The sequence below is a fragment of the Lutra lutra genome, chromosome 8 (assembly GCF_902655055.1).
Source record: "Lutra lutra chromosome 8, mLutLut1.2, whole genome shotgun sequence".
Taxonomy (NCBI): domain Eukaryota; kingdom Metazoa; phylum Chordata; class Mammalia; order Carnivora; family Mustelidae; genus Lutra; species Lutra lutra.
The window spans coordinates 92,606,067-92,626,133 of record NC_062285.1 but is presented as its reverse complement, the minus strand read 5'-3'; the positions used below and the strand labels follow the sequence as shown (position 1 = coordinate 92,626,133).

At 40.4% G+C, this 20,067-nt stretch overlaps 1 protein-coding gene across 2 annotated transcripts in view; it reads left to right on the top strand.

Annotated features, from left to right (window-relative positions):
* Window positions 1-10,560: 10,560 nt before the first annotated feature.
* GNS (glucosamine (N-acetyl)-6-sulfatase) overlaps window positions 10,561-20,067 on the top strand; it is a 52,491-nt gene continuing 42,984 nt past the window's right edge. For both annotated transcript variants that reach the window (XR_007129205.1, XM_047739444.1), the window contains exons 1-3: window positions 10,561-10,909; window positions 15,825-15,884; window positions 18,743-18,949. Coding sequence is in view for 1 of the 2 variants with exons in the window: in XM_047739444.1 (XP_047595400.1) it covers window positions 10,721-10,909; window positions 15,825-15,884; window positions 18,743-18,949 (456 nt within the window). In the remaining variant the exon portion in view is untranslated. The remainder of the gene's footprint in view (window positions 10,910-15,824; window positions 15,885-18,742; window positions 18,950-20,067) is intronic.

Here is a 20,067-nt window from a genome sequence, read left to right as displayed (position 1 = left end):
CTACTATATTCATTTAATTTAAAATGTATGAAATTATGAAATAGAAAAAATGAAATTATTTTGTTTTGTCTTTTGAGCTTTTTTTTTTTTTTAATTATTGTTTCCAGCATTGACTAGAGTCCTGGGAGCCTTCTTTCACATGCCAAACTTTGCAACAAGCAGGACTTGCATAAAGGGAGACACTGAAACTGGATTGCTTCTTACTTGACTTCCCAGCCCTTTCTCTAACTCCATGCAGTAAGAGATGTGATTACTAGTTTTTAGCACCTCACGCTGGGTATCTCTGTTGGGACATATGCGTGAAGAAATTAAAAGTGAACTGAAAGGGGATGGTGAAAGAGACCTGTAAACACAATAGGTCATTGACAATCAGCGTTTCTAAATTAACTAGAACTTGAAAAATTATTTCTCATTTCCCATCAGTATCAAATCACATAAGAAGAAACTGGCAAAATAAAATATAACAAGGAAAGCAGATTCAAGATCCTTGGACATGTTGGAATGATCATCCCCCCAGTATGCACATGACCTTACCTCACCAGGGTCAAGTCTCTGCTTAAACGTCATCTTCTTAGGGGGTCTAACCACCTTATTTGAAACTGTAGCTTCGCACCCTCCCTTATTGCCCCTCATTGTTTTCTTATTTTCCGTAATATAGTCCACCCTCCAATATACTATATCATCTACTGATTTATTATCTGCCTTCTGCCAGTAAAATGTAAGCTCAGTAAGGCAGGAATTTTTGTCTATTTTGTTCACCGATGTGAGCCCATCAAACTAGACAAAAGACCAACCAACTACCTGCTTTCCTATGAAAAGAGATTCTCATTAAAAAGAATCTTAGACGTACTCTTAGCAAAAAGCAGCCCATTTTTGGATCTTACATTACAGCTGCTTGGTGACTGGAGGGCCCAAGATGAGTTCCCTGAACCACTGAAGCCAATTAATTGGGTATAAGAGAGAACTACTGGTCTCACAGAATATGATTTCAAACTGACCATGACTAAAGATAATAGTTAAAATTAAATTTACTATGGCCAATTATGCTACTGATAGTAATCAGTATTCCAACTTGTTTAGAACCTTAGTTTTAATATTTAAATAATTATACTCATTATTTTACACCAGGTACAAGGTCTAGTGGTGCATTATATTTACAAGGAGCTAAGAAGCATCTATCTCTGAGTGCAACTTACTAAAACCTACAAGATGCAATTTATGTGACTAGCGCACAAGCTACAGGCTATGAACATTTAAATTATTTCCAAATAGGTATCAGGGTCTTGTCAATAACCTTCTGATACCCATCATTTAAAACTACCTAACAAGAGACGCCTGGGTGGCTCAGTCCCTTAAACAACTGCCTTAAGCTCAGGTCATGATCCCAGCATCCTGGGATTGAGTTTCACACTGGGCTCCTTGCTCAGCAGGGAGCCTGCTTCTCCCTCTCCCTGCTTGTGCTCTCTCTCTCCCTCTCCCCCTGAAGAATCAACACATAAAATCTTTATAAATAAATAAATAAAACAAACTACCTAACCAAAAAATAAAGCTTGTTAAAAACAAAAACAAAAACTACCTTGGATGCCTGAGTGACTCAGTCTGTTAAGCATCTGTCTTCCGTTCAGGTCATGATCCTGGAGTCCCGGGATTAAGTCCCACAATGGGCTCCCCGCTCAGCAGGGATTCTGCTCCTCCCTCTGATCCTGCCCCTTTTCGTGCTCTCTCTCTTCCTCTCTCAAATAAATAAAATCTTAAAAAAAAAAAAAACTACCTTAACAAGGACTCTCAACATTTTTGATAATTTGATAATTTTTTTCAGCATGTTCAGACACACACATAAATACTGAATTGCTATAATGAAAGCTTTGATTATGCTTGGAATGGCTGATTTCTAAAATCTATTTAAACTTTCACTCTAATACTTCAGGAATTACTCATTCCCAAGCACAAGAGAAATTCAAAAGGTCATTTCTAGGTTTCAGCTTCTGCTCATGGAAGCTAATTTCTGCTCCTTATTTTTTCTGATTAGAATTTATTTATATGCTTGGACTGCAATACAATCTGTTCTCAGTTTAATAACTATACATGAAGAGGACTCGTATTTTTCAATCCAAAAAGTTGGGATGCCAGGTAAACACAGGATTTTAGTACTTCTAAAAAACAACAAGCCTTAAAGAGACCTTAGGAAATACATAGTAATACATAGTAGACGGTCAATAAGCAAAGGCTATTAATGATGAATGACATTTAAACCATAAAATTTAAGTGCTTAGAGGAACTCTGGAGATCTGACTTCACTTAATTATTGTGACACTAGATTTCAAAGTGACAGAATATCACCCTTCCTTTGTAATAGTAAAAAATTGTGGTTGCTCAGTCATATCAGCTGGGAGACAAACTTCTGATATCCCACTTGTACACATTAAATTCTTTGAGAGTGAGGTTCCTACCACACCAGCATCCAGGCAGAGTGGCAGACCTAAACCAACTAACCTATTTTGTCTAATCTGTTTAGTGCCTCTTCCACGGTGAATGCTTTCTGGTGAGCATAAATATGTCACACCACGTTCTTCACACTTTGTGCCTGTTCCTGTATATCCATCCTTTTGCCTCTACCTCAGACCTCCCTATCTCCAATCTTCCAGTCATTTTCCTTCCACTCCCATGACAGGGCCAGCCAAGGCCATTCACCACTACCAATGAACACATATATATGCCAACCTCAGACCACTTACCTTATCTCACAAACTGGTTGGTCAGGTGCATCAACCAAAGCCATGCCCGTTAGGATGGTTTTCCCTCACCACTGTCATTCAAGGCCAGCCCTGAGTGAGGCTGTAATGCAACACACCATCCATTTCCACCCTGTGCCAATACCCTGTGCTGTTCTACCCAAAACCATGCTTGGGCCTTCTCCTCTTCCTTTCGGTACCCGGTAACCATGATGAGCGATATGGGAATTTGGGCTACCTTTTCACTTACCTATGCCCTCTGATCTTATTTGTGCTTGGTTCCAAATGTAACAGTTCATCACATGTAAAATTACTGCTGATCCTGATGAACTCTGACTTGGTAGGTCCAAGAGGACCCAACTCATGATTCATGGTCACTTGGTGTCTCATGGCCAAGAGTTCCATCTCTATCAGGGCTCGGTACACTCAAAGCCATTTTTCAAAAGATGTGTAATTCCTGCTGTAGATAACATGGCCCTGCTCCCAAACCCTAAGGGTTGGCACTGTAATTTTCCCATGGGGGCTTGTTCTACATCGCATCTTTCCTCATCAGTGACACCTGGAATATCACTGGGTCTGCCAGAGTTTATGGTCCAAGCAAGAGGGTTACTTGTGTCACAGATGGGACCTGGCACCTGGACGGACTTCAAGATGTGGACCCTGTAGTTGTACAGAGCCTCACTCTCAGAAGGTCCCCATGCTTGGCTTGTGCTTTGTGGTGACCAACTTGAAATTATTAACAATTTTATCTTTGAACTTGTGTTTTGAAAATAAAGTCCAATGGGACATGTGCATGAGCAGAAGAGATAAACCAGGACAAGGAGTACAGTAAGCAGGAGTCATGCTCGAAACACTTGTCACATGCTCATGCCTCAGGGAAGTCAGGGAGTCTCAGGGCCCCACCGTGGCCAGGAAAAGACCAAAGCCCAGACTGGTGGCAGCAACCGCAGAAAGAACACTGGAGAAGCAGCAGTGGTGGCAACAGCAATAGGAAGAGAAAGGGGCTCTACACAAGGCCGGTGCTGGGACCTGTTGTGGGGAGTCCCCATCTGCTCCCCAAATACCAGCTTTGTGATATTTGCACAAATCTTTGAAAGCTACAGTGGGAACTGCTGGCTTTCAGGCAATACTCTTTGTCAGTAAATTATTACAAGATAAAAGCACACACATGAACACTGAAATAAAGCAAATCAGAGATTTATTTGAATTATTAGAATTTAGAGTTTAGAATTCTCCAAAGAGTTTAGAAAACTTCTGCAACATGGCAGATCAAATATCCACAAGCTTATAAATAGAAAATAACACCATTTTCATGTGAAACTCCAGATGAACCAATTATTAATGATGAAAACAACTAAATTAATTTTTCCTTGTAACTGAAGATGCAGTGATAGAATGAATATACAGGCACCTTCAAATACTATATTAAAGTTTGAAGCCACTTGAGGTTTCTTGCACACCCTCCACAAGCTACAGGAAATACCAAAGGAAACATCACAATGTAACTATTATACCAGTGATAACATTACAATTGTAAAATTACAGTAACTTATGATTTACATTTAAAATTGAATTCATATCTAAATAAAACTGATCCATAGGAAGATTTACATGTATTTATTTTATTTTTTTAAAGATTTTACTTATCTATTTGAGAGAGAGTGAGAGAGATCACAGAGGGAGAAGGAGAAGCAGACTCACTGCTGTGCAGGGAGCCCAAAGCAGGGCTCAATCCCAGGACTCTGAGATCATGACCTGAGCTGAGATCAAGAGCCGGACACTCAACAGACTGAGCCACACAGGCACCCCAAGATTTACAGATTTTTAGAAAAATTATTCCACAAGAATGATCAGTTCCACAAATCCTAAAATTTCTATTTGGAAATAATCTATCAAAAATTTATCCCTTTGGGGGGCACCAGGGTAGCTCAGTTATTAGGTGTCTGCCTTCAGCTCAGGTCATGATTCTGGGGTTCTGGGATGGAGCCCCACATTGGGCTCCCAGCTCAGCGGGAAGCCTGCTTCTCCCTCTCCCACTCTTGTGTTCCCTCTTGTGCTGTCTCTCTCTGTTAAATAAATCTTTTTTTTTTAAATTCCACTTAATTAACATATTGTATAATATTAGTTTCAAAATAAAATCCTTTTTAAAAATTTATCCTTTTGTTATACAGCCTATAAGCCTATACTCTTACTACCTCTAGTAATAGTTACATCAGAAGAAAGATCCTCCTTAAAATTAAAAATGATTAATAAACTTGGATTCCTCTGTGGGAATCAGATGTCATTGAAGGCCTGGAGCCCCGTTCTCCCCTCCCAGAAGTCATCTGAGTGACTTCAAGGACACAGTATGGGGTTATAGGCTGTTTTTTAAATGACCAAAGTAGTTCAAAAGTTAGCAACCTTCTTACAAGTTTGAGGTAAAGGTGATTGGGACTTTAAGAATAGGATCCTGTTGGGGCTGCTGGAAGCCCGGGGTATCTCATCTTACCATTCTTGGGTAGGTTGGGTTTCCATGGTGTCTCAGAGGAGCACTGGTCTCTGAATGTTAGTGCATCCCACAAGGCAGATTAAATTCCAGACCCCTCAAATGTTGTGAGTGCTGCTGGTGGTCATTACCAAGATCAGAAACCAGGTATCCCATTCTTGACCGAGAACAAATGTTGGGCAGTCTCACTGTAATGGACAGTCTATGCCCAAGCCCTCAGGGAGAGAGAGCCAGCCACTTGCCAGCACTCAGTGGAGAGTGGGCTACCTGGCTACCTTTTTGGCCTCTCTCCACAAGCCTGTGGAAGGGCTTCAGGCCCTGGGCCCTGGGACCCTGGCCGAAGCCCCTGACCAGAAGTACCTGAGCTGCCTAGTCACCTGCCTCCTCTTATGGGACTCAGGATGGGAGAGTGTAACTATGCCCATTTCAGACTTTCCTCTTCACCATCTTTACCCTGAGAATAAACACCTGAGGACAAAGCTTAAGAAAATATATACATATATATCACTATTAATTGTATCAAATGAAGCTGCCAAAAGTATACATCTTGATGGCCTAAGAAATGAATCTGCAGGAAAGCCGCCAGAAAAAAAAAAACATATTAGCAGTCAAGATATCACATTAATAAAGTATTAATGTTAAGTGGATATATAATTACCAAAAATGTTAATTGTAGTTTGCAAGATTATGGTGCTACTCCTGTATCACTATAATCCCCGTTGCATTTTGTTAGTAATACAGTATTTTTAAAAGGATTTATACTTTAGCACCTTTAGTGGCACTTTTCCCCCACATTTTTATTTCACACTAGGCCCCACAGATTCCAAAGCTGGCCCTTTCTGCTCTAGCATGCTTTCCTGCTCCAGGCCCCACTCAAAGCTGGCAGTCTTCCTAAGTTGCGCAAGTTACACACCGAATCCAAAAGGTCAGATGAGCACTGGGCTTGCTTCTTTGTAGTAAGAAAAGCAAGATGCAGCAATTTGCTTTTACTCTGGACGCTCACTGGGGCAGACCCCGTGGGCCCTGCCGTCCTTCACTGAAGTACAAGTGCCTGAATTTTCTTAGGGCCTATATCCCACTCTCCAGAGCACATGTCATATCAAAAGATCGCGGTAGGTTAGCTGCCCCTTGTTCATCCTGCCTGATCAATATGTCATCCATGTGGTGGATGGATGGATATGCTATTCGGCAGGATGCCCAGTCTAAATCTGTTTAGACTATGACATATACATATATAAGAGGTGTTTTAAAATCCCTGACCTGTTAATTCCTTTATCTGTGTCTTTTTTTTTTTTAAGATTTTATTTATTTATTTGACAGAGAGAGATCACAAGCAGGCAGAGAGGCAGGCAGAGAGACAGGAGGAAGCAGGCTCCCTGCTGAGCAGAGAGCTCGATGCGGGACTCGATCCCAGGACTCCGAGATCATGACCCGAGCCGAAGGCAGCGGCTTAACCCACTGAGCCACCCAGGCGCCCCTCCTTTATCTGTGTCTTTTATTATGTTTCCATTGACTGATTTTTCCCTGGTTACAGATCACATTTTCCTATTTGATTTCCTGTGTAATCCTGTGAATTTCATATTGTTGAGCATCCAGATTTTGTAGTGTGGGTCCTTATTCTCACCAGCAAGTTGAAGTTCTTGCAGATCAGCTTGATATTTTGAGACTTATATTTAAACTTTGTCATTGTAGGGGCGCCTGGGTGGCTCAGTCGGTTGTGTCTGACTCTTAATTTTGGTTCAGATCAAGCCCCTCATCAGGCTCTGTGCTCAGTGGGGGGTCTGCTTGAGATTTCTCTCTCTCTGCCCCTCTGTCCCCCACCCCACACTCTCTCTCAAATAATAAATAAATAAATCTTTAAAAAATGAATAAATAAACTTTGTCATTACAGGTATACAATACTTTTCACTCATGATAATTTAGCCCTACTACTAAGGTATGACCTTCTTGGGTTCTCTATTAAATACCCCTGATGATCAAAGAAGACTCTCTTCTGGCTGGTTGGATCTCAAATATATCCTCTGAGAATTCTTACATCTCCTTGGTTTACGTTATGTATGATGGCTTCACCCTACACATGGACATCTTAGTGTCCCACCAAATCTCAAAAGGATTATCTGCAGATTTATGGAGCTTTTCCTCCTCTTTGGAACTTTGCCTCACCACTGCCAGCTACCTCAACCTCCTCCAGATTTAATCTCTCTCCCCTAAACTCATCTTGGATCTGCATAGGATCCTCTTCCTGGCTCCCTGGTTCAGAATGTGCCCACAGGCTAAAAGTGGGGGAAATTCTTTCCTTTTTACACACGGATCATAGTCCTACACTGACTGTTGTCCATTGTGTGAAACATATTTTGGCCTGTTTTCTGATTGTTTCTAATAAAAAGGTTAGTCTGGCCCTATTACTCCATCATGGCCAAAGATGGAGGTCATGGTTATTAAATATTTAAGTTAAAGATATTTTTACTTCAGAGTTCACGATAAGAAGCAGTGTTCTACCAATAATGGAAATGTCATGGGAATTTTTCAACTAATAGCTGGGTTTAACCCACTTTTGCTTAAGGTGTAGGAAAAAAATTATAAAATTTTTAAAAGTGACTTATTTTACAAAAACAATTCATGAAAATTTAATGATGGGAAAATTTTTTTTAAAAGTTTTTAAAAGGCTTTACTTTTAAGCAATCTGCACACCCAATATGGGGCTCAAATTCACAACCCTAAGACCAAGAGATGCATGCTCTAGCGACTAAGCCAGCCAGACATCCTGATGGGAAAATGTTCTGGGGTTTTTGTTTTTTGGGTTTTTTTTTTAAACTATATTTTTTTACATTCTTTTTTAAGATCTTATGTATTCATCTGAGAGAGAGTGTGAAAGCACAAGCTGGGGGATGGGGCAGAGGGAGAGGGACAAGCACACTCCCCAGTGAGTGTGGATCCCAACTCATAGCTCAATCCCAGGACCCTGAGACCAAACCTGAGCTGAAGTCTGATGCTTAACCAACTGAGCCACCCAGGAACCCCTCATGGAAAAATGTTTTCAAAAGTGGTAAATCAAATATATAACCAGACACCAATAACACTACACATTCTATTCTGGATGTGACAAACTGATCAGTTGTTGATTACTGTGCACTACTCCTCTAACAGGAACCTCTACAGCAATTTTTAACTTTTTTATCTGACTTTTTTCAACAAGGTGAAGAAATATTTGAGCTATTTTGATCTGCTGTTGAATGACATTTACAGTCATATGTCAGCACAACAGAGCCAAGGGGTACATGCTCTTTAAAAACAACTTTGCAGGGGCGCCTGGGTGGCTCAGTGGTTTAAAGCCTCTGCTTTCGGCTCAGGTCATGATCCCGGGGTTCTGGGATCGAGCCCCGCATAGGGCTCTCTGCTCAGTGGGGAGCCTGCTTCCTCCTCTCTCTCTGTCTGCTTCTCTGCCTACTTGTGATCTCTGTCAAATAAATAAATAAAATCTTTAAAAATAAATAAATAAATAAAAATAAAAACAACTTTGCAGGGGCACCTGGGTGGTTCAATCAGTTAAGCATTTGACTCTTGGTTTTGGCTTAGGTCATGATCTCAGGGTCTTGAGAGCAAGCCGGGTGCTGGGCTCCACACTCAGCAGGGAGTCTACCTGAAGATTCTCTCCTTCTGCTCCTCCTCCCCACTCTCTCATATAAATAAATAAAGTCTTTTTAAAAAAAATACAAACTTGGGCACCTGGGTGGCTCAGTGGGTTAAAGCCTCTGCCTTCGGCTCAGGTCATGATCTCAGAATCCTGGGATCAAGCCCCACATCGGGCTCTCTGCTCAGCAGGGAGCTTGCTTGCTTCCCTCTCTCTCTCTGCCTGCCTCTCTGCCTACTTATGATCTCTCTCTCTGTCAAATAAATAGTCTTTTTTAAAAAATTAGGTCAGCCCCCCACCTCCTTAAAATGTTCATTTCTCTCTTTACTTTTCCTTCATAGCATGTCTCCTTATTTGTAATTATACACTTCTGTGATTATTAGATTGTATATCTTTCTGCAACTAGACTGCAAGTTCCATGAAAAAGGAACAGTGTCTCCTCAGCATTAGTCTAGCATCTGGAATAAAGCTGGCTCTTAATTATACAATCCCTGCCATCAGATAGTTCATAAAGTAGCCTTGAACCAAGACCAGTGATATAATCTTACAATTTGGGGCATCAATGCAGGTTCTTCTTTGTGCCAGAAGTCTCCTGGAAGTCTTGGTTTCCTGGGGATTATTACACCAGTTTGCAAAATGAGCATAGTTTGAGGCTGTAACCCAGTACCTTGACCATCTGGGAACGACTCTGACCAGATTCCCAGAATAATTTTTCTTACAGTGGAACTTTACTTCATTTTGTAAAGGTTCTCTTGCCTTTTTTTCCCCAAAAAGTTAACACTTCCTTTTGCATAAGACTTACAGTTGTATATATGACACTTCAAAGTACTCCCACAATTATTTTTAACTCATTATAGTGCTTTCATGAGTTTTAAAACACTTTTCAGGCCAGATGGTCTCGCTTAGAGAAAATACACTTTGTTAGGAGCCAGGAGGTATAGGCTGTTACTCTAAGTTGGGAATAAAGCTTGACCCTTCACCTTGCCGGGGATAATTCTGTTTTTCATAGACTTTAGCAGATGGTTGAGGTAGAGCTGTACCTGTATTTTTGTATCACAGAAATATTTGGAGCCTTAGTACATGGAATTTTTCCCCCTAAAGATTACTTAATGTGGTTGGGTAACCATGTTTCAGGGGTTTTGTTTTGTTCAATGCGCATATCCTCCAACATCTTCTAAGAGGGCTTTCGAAAATTCACCAAGTAGTATTAGGCTGTCAGGATATCCCTAAATCGTTTGAAAACACGTTATCAGCTGAGGCTTGGAGTCAAGAAAGCTGAGCCAGAATCCAGCTTCGAGTGTAACAGGTGAGCTGTAGAGAAAATGAGAAATGAATAAATTAAGGGCTCTCGTAAGTGGCAGCTGACTCGAGAATAAAATACGACAGAGACCAGACTTCGCCCACCAGCTGATCGTACTATCGGGTAAGCAGTCTCCTCCCTTCTCTTAACCGCTTACTGTGAGCTGATTCCCTCGTTCATTTCATCTTCTCTCCATTTCAACCCTCGCACCAAGCGTTCACATACACATCGCTCGAGAATCTAACCCGAGCCTGAGACTAAAGCAAGTGAAAACCCCCCAAGCCGACCGGTTCTTCGCTTCTTGAGCCCACTTCCGATTTCCGGCCTACGGATCCGCCCTGCCTCCCTTTCCGTTTGCAGTCCCGCCCCGTCGGTCCTCACGTGACCGCAAGGCGTGCTCCGCCCCCTGTCTCCGGTTCACGTGATCGTGCTAGGGGAGAAAACGCCTGACCCCAGCCCCCCGGCCTTTCCCGGCAACGCTTTTCCTCCTGCCGTTCGTTCGCCTTTTGGTCTTCAGACACTTGCGCGTCCCTCCACTCGGTCCCGGGGCCACCCCCGGTACCCTGTCTGCTATGTGGCTCCTGCCTCTGGCCCCAAGTGGGCCGCGGCGGAACAGCCCCAGTCACCTGCCTTCCTGCAGCCCGGCGCTGCTACTGCTGCTGAGCAGCTGCCTGGGGGTCTCTGGGGTGGCGACGGGCTCTCGGAGGCCCAATGTGGTGCTGCTCCTCACCGACGACCAGGACGAAGTGCTCGGCGGCATGGTAACGCTTCCATTTCTGCCCCGCCCCTCGGCCTCCCCCGCTGACCCCCAGGTTTCTTGTCCTCTTTCCCCATCCCCACCCCCAGTTCCCTGAGCTGGGTGCCTGACCCTGGATAGCTTTGCTTTTGCCACGCCTGACCCCATACGCAAGTTTGAGGGGCCGCAGGACTCTGTTTCCTTTCTCTCCCGCGTCTCTTTTGAGTAGGCACACATGCACGCACCACACAGAGGTTCGAGCCTGGACCTTAGTGCTGCGGAGTTCGCGTTTATAGCTCAAAATAAACAGGTGGACGCCAGTTAGGGATGGGCTGAACCAAAGGAGGAGCAGGTGCTGGCTAAGAGCACGCAAGCCTTGTCTTTCTTTTGGCTTAGAGGATCTGAGGACAAATCCAGCTCTCTCTTCAAAGGACCTAGGCCACCTCTGTGTTTGTCTCCATGTACAGTGTCTGTGCCCGATATTTAATAAGTGCTGAGATGAACTAATCTGGTAGATAGGTTGTCAAACTCTTCAGGCTGCGCTTTGCCTCACAAAAATCGAGAGAATTCAATTAGCTTAATTGAACACCTGGCTGATACATTCGCTGCTATTGTCCATGTTCCATTTTAAATGTGTTTTGTCATGAGACTTCATTGTTTCCCAGAGTGAATTTTGCTTCTTTATCTTAGAGTTCTGGAATTTATGACCTTCAGGAGCATTACCCAACCCCCTACTCGTGGAGGCCCCAGAAAGTGGCTTTCCCAAGGCACTTGTGTAGTTGAAGCAGGTCAAAATTCTGATGAGTGCTCTGATCCTGGTTATGGCATTTTTCTTATCTTTAAGAAAATATATATGTCCTTTATTTCTTCGTTTCAGTTCTCTCTTTGTTTTCAGCTAAGTGCTGAGACTATGAAAACACTTCACTCAAGAGGTTCCTAACTTACACTGTCTGGGAACACCCTACCTCAGTGTTCTTCAAACTGCCGATTTCAACCCATAAGTGAGTTGTGAAATCAGTTTAGTGAGTAGCTACCAGATTTTTACTTTCCTGTGAAATAAAGTAGAATAGAAAATGTTGGTGTGATACATGTGGGTATATATGATAAAGATAACGCATATCCATATATATATATATATTTCTGGATTATGAATGAAAATGTATTTCTTAGTCAGGACTGTGTTCACAGTGCTGAGAAACTTTTCTAGTTTATGTTTAAGGTGCTTGCATTTACACTTTGTGCCACATATGCCTCATTGCCTTTTAGTTTCTACTCCACCACATTGACATTGAAGAGTCTTGACTTAATTGCCCTCTTGGAATTTACTTTGTTTTTTTCCATTCCCACCACTCCACTGACCCTCCTCACAAAATTCCTTCAAAAAAACTTTGTGTGTGTGCATCCTTGAAAAGTGTTTTGTCTAGAAAAGGCAAGCCATCTCTATCAAAAATTAGTAATAGCTTAGTGACTAAGACAATTAAAAGGTCAAGCTTTTACATCGCTGGTGAAAACAAAAATTCATCACTGAAATATAAGGTGTTCAGAATTGAGATTCTTAATTTTTACAGAACACAGATGTGGTCTGTGTAGCTTTGAGGTATCTTCTCCTTAGCATGTTGTATTTGCTTCTTTAAACCAGGATCAGATTCTTTATTATAGATGTTTATACTAAAGAGCCAAAATTGAGTGGGGAACAAGTCAAATTTAATGCTCTCAACTCTCTGGGGTATTCTGGCTTCTCTTGTATCCTTTTCCAGGGTATTCTACCACTAGTTGTCAAGCAGGACTTGAAGGGAAATCACTAAGACAGTAACAGCATTTGAAAACCTACTTGGAGCAGTAAGAGTGTGAAGTATTTTATACTTGTGTTTCAGTCATAAAAGTCCTCTGCTGTACATACTGTCCTTCCCTTAAATAAGAGGAAACTAATACTTAGAAGGTGTTAAGTAACTTGGCCGAAGTTCATGTAGCTAATAAGGAGCACAGCCTGGTGTCTTATGATCTTGAAGCCCCATTTTTCTCATATTCTAGAATACTGGCTTAACAGATGTCATTCCACATACCCACATCAGCTACTCACTTATACTTCAGATCAGAGATTCTTAAGATGATACTTAGGAACACCAGGGGGATGATGGAAGTCCTTAATTTATACGTAATACTCTGTATTTTATCTTCAGTTTCGTGGAGAATGAGGTCTCTGGCTCAAAAAGGATTATGAATTGCTGCCATTGTTGGCAAAATAAACCGCAGTCCAATCCACCAGACCAGCTCAGGTAGAAGGATTCTAGTGCTTCATGTAGTGTTTCATGTAGAATCTTTCAGTCATATTTGAAATCATCTTTTATGATCATCTTGAACATTTCCCTGTATTTGTTGCAGGTATCCTCTGTGGGACTCTGGTTTTTGCTTAGGGAATAGTTCCTATTTTTTTTTTTTACTTGAATGTCGTGGTGGGATGGATACACTCTTCTTCACTGGTCGCTCTTTCTAAAATCATTCACCCTGGAAAAAGTGACATTTGGTCAAAATTTCAAGGAAATAAGGGAAGGAGCCATGATGAAATATAGAGGACGAACACATCATGTCTTTGCTGAAAACAAAGATTATTAGAAATGTTAAAATTTTATTTCAGAGCAGCTGGTCATGGAACCAAAAAAGTAAATGACTCCTTAGGATTTTTATGGAAGGGATTTGCTTTGGATGAGTAAAGTAACGCATTTACCCATATCCAGGTATCAGATTGACTGCTCCTTAAGCAGTGTTGTACAATCTGGACCTGACCAACCTTGTAACTCTCTTTGCTGATATCTTAAGGATCCATTTTAGCATTCAGATTAGCATAGACACATTTTCAGTACAGTGTGATTCTTGTTTAGGATTTGTTTGATTTAGCAGACATTATGGTTATCACAGTACTGGTGTTAGCAGCATAAAAATTACAGTCATTAATACAAATTCTTATTGACACTAAAATCTCTGTGCATCATCTGCTGGCTCCTGCCTAACACTTTGACCCTGTCTTACCCCACAGTCTCCTTTACTTGCTGTGATACTTCCACCACATGTGCCTTCTTTCTGTTCCTCACATGTGCATCTTCTCTGGCAGTCCTTGTCTTTGCTATTCACTTAGCCTGGAAGCACCTTTTCCTGGATCTTAGCATGGCTGGCCTCATCATGTGACTCTGAGTACCCAAGTTACCTCCTGAAAGAGGCCTCTCCTGACCACCCAACTAAAGTCGTTTCCCCCTCTCCTCCCACCAGTTAAAGGACATCATCCTGGTTTATTGTGTTCGTAGCACTTTTCACTGCCTGAAATGATTGTTTACCTGTTGGTTAAATCCCCAAGAATACAGAGGTCATGAGATCAAGGACTTTCTGTCTTTTGTTCATCCTTTTGTTCCATCAGTGCCTGACACACGTTAAGTATTTAACAAATGGGTTATAATCACATACTATAATCTTACTATAAATCAGATATTCTGGGGCACATGGGTGGCTCAGTCATTAAGTGTCTGCCTTCAGCTCAGGTCATGGTCCCAGGATCCTGGGATCGAGTCCCACATTGGGCTCCCTCTTTCTCCCTCTCCCACTCCCCCTGCTTGTGTTCCTTCTCTCGCTGTGTCTCTCTGTCAAATAAAGTCTTCAAAAAATAAAAATAAAAAATAATCAGATATTCTTCAGTAGTGTTGCATATTTATTCAACAGTTTGAGGATTAAGCCCCATATAATCAACTCACAATGTCCTTTTCCCCATTTATACTTTGTATTCTCATTTCCCCTCCCTCTGTTGTCATAACTCAGATTTCTTGTCAAACCAGTGTTTAATTCAGCCCAGTATTCTTTACCTGAAAGTAGCACCCAGTGATGTTTTCTGGAGGATCTCAGTTGGCAACATTGCTTCTGAAGGTTAACGAAGACTTATAGATCTGTAGCATCTCCTTGGAAACCTATTCTTCAGCTACTCATGCACTTATGAAAGGTCTTCTTAAATAAGTTAGAATTCTCATCCTTTTGAGCTTATGGGTTCTTTAGGTTTTTTACTATCTATATAAAACAGTGGGGGAGAGTCGTTTATAAACAAGACCCTTGTTAACATCACATATTTAGGTGATTTTTAAGGAATTACTGCACAATAAGGTATATTTAAAACTATACTGAATATGGTCTCAGATTTCAGAGGTACTTAAAAATCATCATGAACTGATTCATAAAATACAACTAAAATTAGAGTCTCTTCAGTGGTCCTTTTTTGTTGTCTGGAATCTAAATAAAGATTGGTAGTGTTCCTTTTATTTGTATTTGAATGACCTTCTTCATACTTTTATCTTTACTCTAGGATTTGAGATTATTGTCTATACTACTTGCCACCTGGTTCAAGTCCTTACCTGAGGTCATGATTGGCCTAGTGCATGGGGTTTTGAGCTTGTGATTGAAAAGGATGCATTTGGACTCCATCACTGATGATATTTGAGTCCTTTTCTGGGCTTCGGGACCTTATCTGGCTCTCGGAACCTAAAACCTCCCTGCTTTAAAGAGTGGAAGGCTCCTTTCATCTCTTAGCCCACATCCTGCTCCTAAAGATGGATTAGTGGAGATCTGCCCTATCTATCTTGTGAGAGGGCTGGTGACAAGAGAGCACCAAAATTTCATTACATTGAAATCAGCATTGCTAGAATAATGCTGTCAGCTGTGAACTTTCCCTTCCTGCAGGCATTGTGACCCCATTGCTCTTTTGCATGGGATATAACTGACTGTAATCAAACCTGTTTGGTTCATCTCCAGAAACAGAACTCTTTTGGCGATTTCTTAGTGTCAAAGGAGCTGATCATTGCGAGTAAGATGCAAAAAACATGAGTTTTGGTCTGTGTGTGTGTGTGGTTGTTTTTTTTTTTTTTTATTGGAGGAAATGGTTTAACAGATGATTATTTACTTCACAGACACCACTAAAGAAAACCAAGGCTCTCATTGGAGAAATGGGGATGACTTTCTCCAGTGCTGTAAGTTTTAAAGCTAACTTAATTTTGTGAGACTTGCTGTTGATGTTCTAAGAAGAAGCATGCTCTTTTGGGGAGCCCTAGTTAAATGCCTGATCTAAAGGAAGGACTTTATTTAATGTGATTTAAATGCTTTTAATTGAAATATTACTTTTTACAATTTGAACCTTAATTGTAGGTATTTTCTAAGCCAGTTTGATTTATATCTCAGAACTAGAGAATATTTTTTTAAAGCTTTACTGTTTGAGGTTTGAAAATGGATTGTAAGAATCAAGTAACATTTATGCTATGTAAATTGCTTTGTGGTCAACACTTGCTGGCCACTTTACAAAGCCCTGTTAACCCTGACAGTCAGCATGAGAAAGATAATAGCAACCAAACAAAACCAGTATCTTGTGTGTGTGTATACACATATATGTGCATGTATGAGGTATAAATAGCTATGTCTATATAAACATAGATGCAGGGGTGCCTGGGTGGCTCAGTGAATTAAGCATCTGACTGTCGGTCTCAGCTCAGGTCTCAGTCTCAGGGTTAGGAGTTCAGGCCTGGTGTGGAGCCCAGATGAGGGAAGGAAGGAGATGCAAAGAGTTGCAAAGATCCATAATAAAATACTAACAAATCAAATACAAATAACCAAGTAAGTAGTAGCCTAGTTTATCAGGAAATCATTAAACAGCAATACAGTGTTGTGCTTAAGAGCACAGATTCTGGAGCTGGATCACCTAGTTTTGAATGCTCTCTCTGCCTCTTTTCTAACTGTTTGACGTTGGGCAAGTTATTAACCTCTCTAGTTTCCCATTTGTAACTGGGTGTCCTAAAATCTGTCTCAGGGTTTTGTGATATTAAATGAATATATACATGTAAAGCAAGCACTTATATCAGCACCTGACTGTGCTGACTTGCAGTAAATACTACGTAATAATGGTTGTTATATTGTCCACCAACAAGATCAGTAGTTGAAAGACGAAAAAAGTAATGTTCATCTTAATAGATGCTTGAAAGCCCTTTGAAATTTTAGCATCCTTTCCTGATAATTTATTGAACTGTTAGAAGAGTGCATCCTTATTATGATGAGTATTTCAAACAAATAGCACACCTTATAGTTAAGGTGCAAGACTCAGGCCAATGCTGTTAGAGATGAGACAAGGGCCTAATACTTGTCACTTAATGCTGTTCTGAATTGTCGTGATTGGCATGAGTCCTGCAGAATTAACTGGAATATTGGAAAAAGACATAATTATTATTTCCACTTCTTTGTATTTTCTACCCAAAAAATGTAGAACTGTTCGAAAACTTTTTAAATTAATAGAGTTTAGTAAAATAGAAATGAAAAAATAAAAATAATCTTCTCCTATATAACCAGTTAGAGAAGTACTGGGGAGGAGAGAGAAGAGAGCCCATTCATACAGCAGGAAAATGCAGACTCTAGGTATAGCTGCTGGTCAGTAATGGTTAAGACCTATGTTTATAAATAAGGTTACAGAACTTCATTTGTAATGTAATAAAACTACTTAATAAAAATACTTAATATGTAGACACACCCATCATCTTCAGCAGGAAGACCCAACATTAGTTTATTCTAATCAAAATCCCAACAAGATTTTTTTCAGGCTGAATAAAGTGATTCTAAATTTATCTGGAATGATAAATAGGTTAGAACAATCAAGGTAATTTCTTAAAGGAGGAAATTGCCCTTCCAGATAACAAAATGTAATATGAAGTTACAGTAAACAGTGTGATATTGACCAAAAAATAGGTCAGCAGACAAAAAAGCAAAAGGATTAAAAGTCTTCCCAATGTAAAAATTACAGAAGTCAAATAATCTGACAAAATTGAAAAGCAAAAGTAAAAAATGGCAAATATTTGTAACATGACGGAATCCTTCCTTAACTCAGATTTTATGTAACAAGAAGCTGATGCCCCAGGAAAAAAACGTACAAAAAAAATGTACAAAGCACATGAACAAGTTATTCACATAAACACAGTTGGTCAGTATGCATGTGGAGAATGTTCATCCTCACCAGTATTTAAAAATGCCAAATCCAATTTGAAAGCCCAAAGAAATGCCAAGTATTTAATGAGGGATAATACATAATTTTGGCAAGGGTGTACTTGAATGAGCATTCCTTCCCTGCTGGTGCGGGTATAAACTAGTATTATTCTCTGTAAAGTGGCTTGGTGATGTGTACTAAGATCTACACAAATAATAGGTAAAATGGGTTAAGTTTATTGATGATAGTAGCTAATAGAAATATCATTAGAGTAGAAAAAATAATCTCTGTCCAGTGTATTAAGTAATATAGGAAATATATAAAGCTACAGATTATCCTGAAAATGAACCTGTGCCTCTCAGCTACATTAGATTCAAGTAGTAGTCTTTATTTTTGGTTAAGATCTAGCTCCTAGGGGTGCCTGGGTGGCCTAGTTGGTTAAGCGTCCAACTTTTGATCTCTGCTCAGGTCTTGATCTCAGGGTCCTGAGTTCAACCTTCACTTTGGGCTCCAGGCTGGGCATGAAGCCTTCTTAAAAAAAAAAAAAAAAAAAAAAAAAGACCTAGCTCCTACCATGTAAATATTTCTTTGGCAGATGAGATTGGAATAACTTATTCCGCAGAAAGAAACCAGCGGAAAAAGAAATCTGTTCTCTTGGTTTGTTTACGGTCTCCACTATGTGACTTAAAGCAGCTCTGAAGTGTGTCATGTGTTACCAAAAAAAAAAAAAACAACCAAAAAACTATTCCACGGGAAACTAGAAATTCAAAGTTAGAGTATTAAGCAGCTTTCTTTACTCTCTTTAGAAATGAGGAGAAATCCATCTTTCTTGTGTAACTGGGTTTTTTGCTTCTGTTCACTTTGTAGTATGTGCCAAGTGCTCTTTGCTGCCCGAGCAGAGCCAGTATCTTGACAGGAAAGTACCCACATAATCATCACGTTGTTAACAACACTTTGGAGGGAAACTGCAGTAGTAAGTCTTGGCAGAAGATCCAAGAACCAAATACTTTCCCAGCAATTCTCAGATCAATGTGTGGTTATCAAACCTTTTTCGCAGGGAAATACTTAAATGAGGTAGGTTGAATGATCTCATTATTCCTTTAAAAAAAAAAAAAAAGCTTTATAAATGTAAATTAATGTAATTCATGTTTTTTTAAATTATTATCCATTTGAGTCATGTTAAAATGTTTTTGGTATAGTTTTCTCCCAATCTGCACATTAAACAAGAATTTACTTACATAAATATTTACATGATTTAAGTACTATAGTTCTTCTTCCTTTAGATAGCCTCATAGCATTTTTTTTTTTAATTGTCCTATGACTACTGCTGTCTTATGCATCTTCCCCTTTTTCTTCAAGGATTTTGCTTGTCATGTTCGTCTCATGGTATCTTTGTCTCCATTTCCCCTTTATGAGGAAGATAATGAAGAATTTTTTCCTTCTACCACCTTTCCTGCATTATAACAACTTCAGACTTATCCCTGTTTGTTCCCATTTTCGAAAATGTGGAGTGATCACTGATAGCGGGAAAATACCCAGAGCCTGGGATATTTAGGCCACTATAGCATTTGGCTTAGTAGTGGATGTGCTGGCCTCTTGAGTGCCTGGATGAAGGGATACCCACTATAGCTGTTCAAATCCAGATTTCATGGCCCCCAGATTCACCACATTGGCCTTAGCTTTTACTCAGAGTTCAAACTTAGAGGAAATAGTTTATTTGGGAGTGTCTGGGTTCTCTCTCATAGTAAAACTGGGGATGCAGGACAAAGAAAAGATGTACATTTTTTTACATACTTTATCCATGGTTGCTAAAAATACTAATATTTAATCTGAATTTTCTGTTCGTTCTTTCCCTCCCCACAACAATTGGGAGAATTTTCAACCTTGTGATTTGGAAGGAAGGTTAAGTCAGTTTGAAAAGAATCATGAGAAATAAGTACAGATACTAGGTTATTGAGATAAGATGTGGGTCATAGAGAATTTATACTACTTTCCGTATCAGAGATCACTTAATGTGTATACAAAATTAGGGGCACCTGGGTGACTCAGTGGGTTAAGTGTCTACCTTCAGCTCGGGTCATGATCCCAGGGTCCTGGGATTGAGTCCCGCATCGGGCCCCCTGCTTAGGGGGAAGCCTACTTCTCCCTGTCCCTCTGCCTGCCACTCTTACTGTTTGTGTGCTTTCTGTCAA